At 41.5% G+C, this 1245-nt stretch overlaps 1 protein-coding gene across 2 annotated transcripts in view; it reads left to right on the top strand.

The window, feature by feature from the left end:
- LOC138043083 (glycerol-3-phosphate acyltransferase 1, mitochondrial-like) overlaps window positions 1–830 on the top strand; it is a 29746-nt gene extending 28916 nt beyond the window's left edge. For both annotated transcript variants that reach the window (XM_068889201.1, XM_068889200.1), the window contains exon 28: window positions 214–830. In XM_068889201.1, the coding sequence (XP_068745302.1) occupies window positions 214–377 (164 nt within the window). In that variant the 3' untranslated portion in view covers window positions 378–830. The remainder of the gene's footprint in view (window positions 1–213) is intronic.
- Window positions 831–1245: the final 415 nt, after the last annotated feature.

Below are 1245 nucleotides of genomic sequence, written 5' to 3'. Positions count from 1 at the left end.
CGATTATCAAGTCTTTTGCTTATTTCGACTGCTTCCGGTTGCATCCTACTCACCTCCCCTCAGATGCTCCTGCTGTTCACCAGGATCTTTCCGTCCCTGACGTTCTTCGGCTAAGTCGGTATTCCGCTTAAGGCATTGTTTTAAGGGAGATACTGGGAAAAGGTGACTGAAGTTGTATCTGCAGTGAGGTTTTTTATCAACTTACTTTTTCAGCCGAGAGCTGTTCACTGGAACCGTTCCGTAATGCCATACGCATCTTCAAGGAATGGAAAGTGGTTGAAGGCGACTCCGAGAATCGATTGAAACTCTGTGACGCTTACACCGACGAAGATGCATTGTTTGATTTGATTGAAGGGATTGGCCAGTTTAAACTGTGACGGGGACATTTGCGTGAAATTGACTTTCGTTTTGTAACAACATGTGTCACATTTTGGATTGGAGATCGTGACATTTCTTTAATTTTCTCTGGGTTTATTAAAATGGCGTCACTTAAAATTCTCATGTGCTTATTATCGCAGTATTGGTGCAACTTGTCTCGTAGCGCCATTGTAGCCCCGCGTCACCTTGTAGTGGCCGAAAACGTCGCGAAACAAGTTGCAAAAACCGTTGCTAAATCGAGTTCTTCTCTTCGCCATGTTGCTTGTAACCTTGCATCGAATTTAACAAACATTGTGTAGCGAAATATTTGTCTTTTAACTTGTGTTGCGATGGTTGTGGCTTTCAAAACGTTTCAGTTATGTGAAAACAAGGCAAATCGAACGTCGCGCAACCTGTTTCGTAATGTGAGAACTTAAATCGCAATAAAAAAGTGACACTAGTTACAAGGGAAACTGCGCCTTTAGAATCTTGCATTGGAAATACCCGCCTAAGTTCTCTGCAGTGTGCCGTAAAACTTTCACACGAAGATTCAGTGAAAATGGATTTGCTGTGCTTCGTGCTTTTATTCCAGGCTGATACGAACTGAAACGATCGTCACTCTTTAAAGTGCTATTGTTTGCTTCTCATGAGACTGGCAAAGTATTAAGCCTTCGTTTTTAGAAGAAGATTGTTTATTTTTGGTTAACGTTTTTTTCTTTGGTCAAAGGATCGGTTTAAAAGTGACGTTAATTAAGCGCTCGATCGCTTAAGAATACATAATCCACTGATGTATCAGGCAACTCTGGAGTCCCGGGTTTTTAGACTATTCAGCTCGTGTCTTGCATTGGTATTTCGCTTCATTCACACACACTATATCATTGTTAGAGT

Source organism: Montipora capricornis, chromosome 3, assembly GCF_036669925.1.
Source record: "Montipora capricornis isolate CH-2021 chromosome 3, ASM3666992v2, whole genome shotgun sequence".
Lineage (NCBI taxonomy): Eukaryota > Metazoa > Cnidaria > Anthozoa > Scleractinia > Acroporidae > Montipora > Montipora capricornis.
Note: the sequence above shows the minus strand (reverse complement) of the source record. Positions and strands in the feature narration are given on the sequence as shown.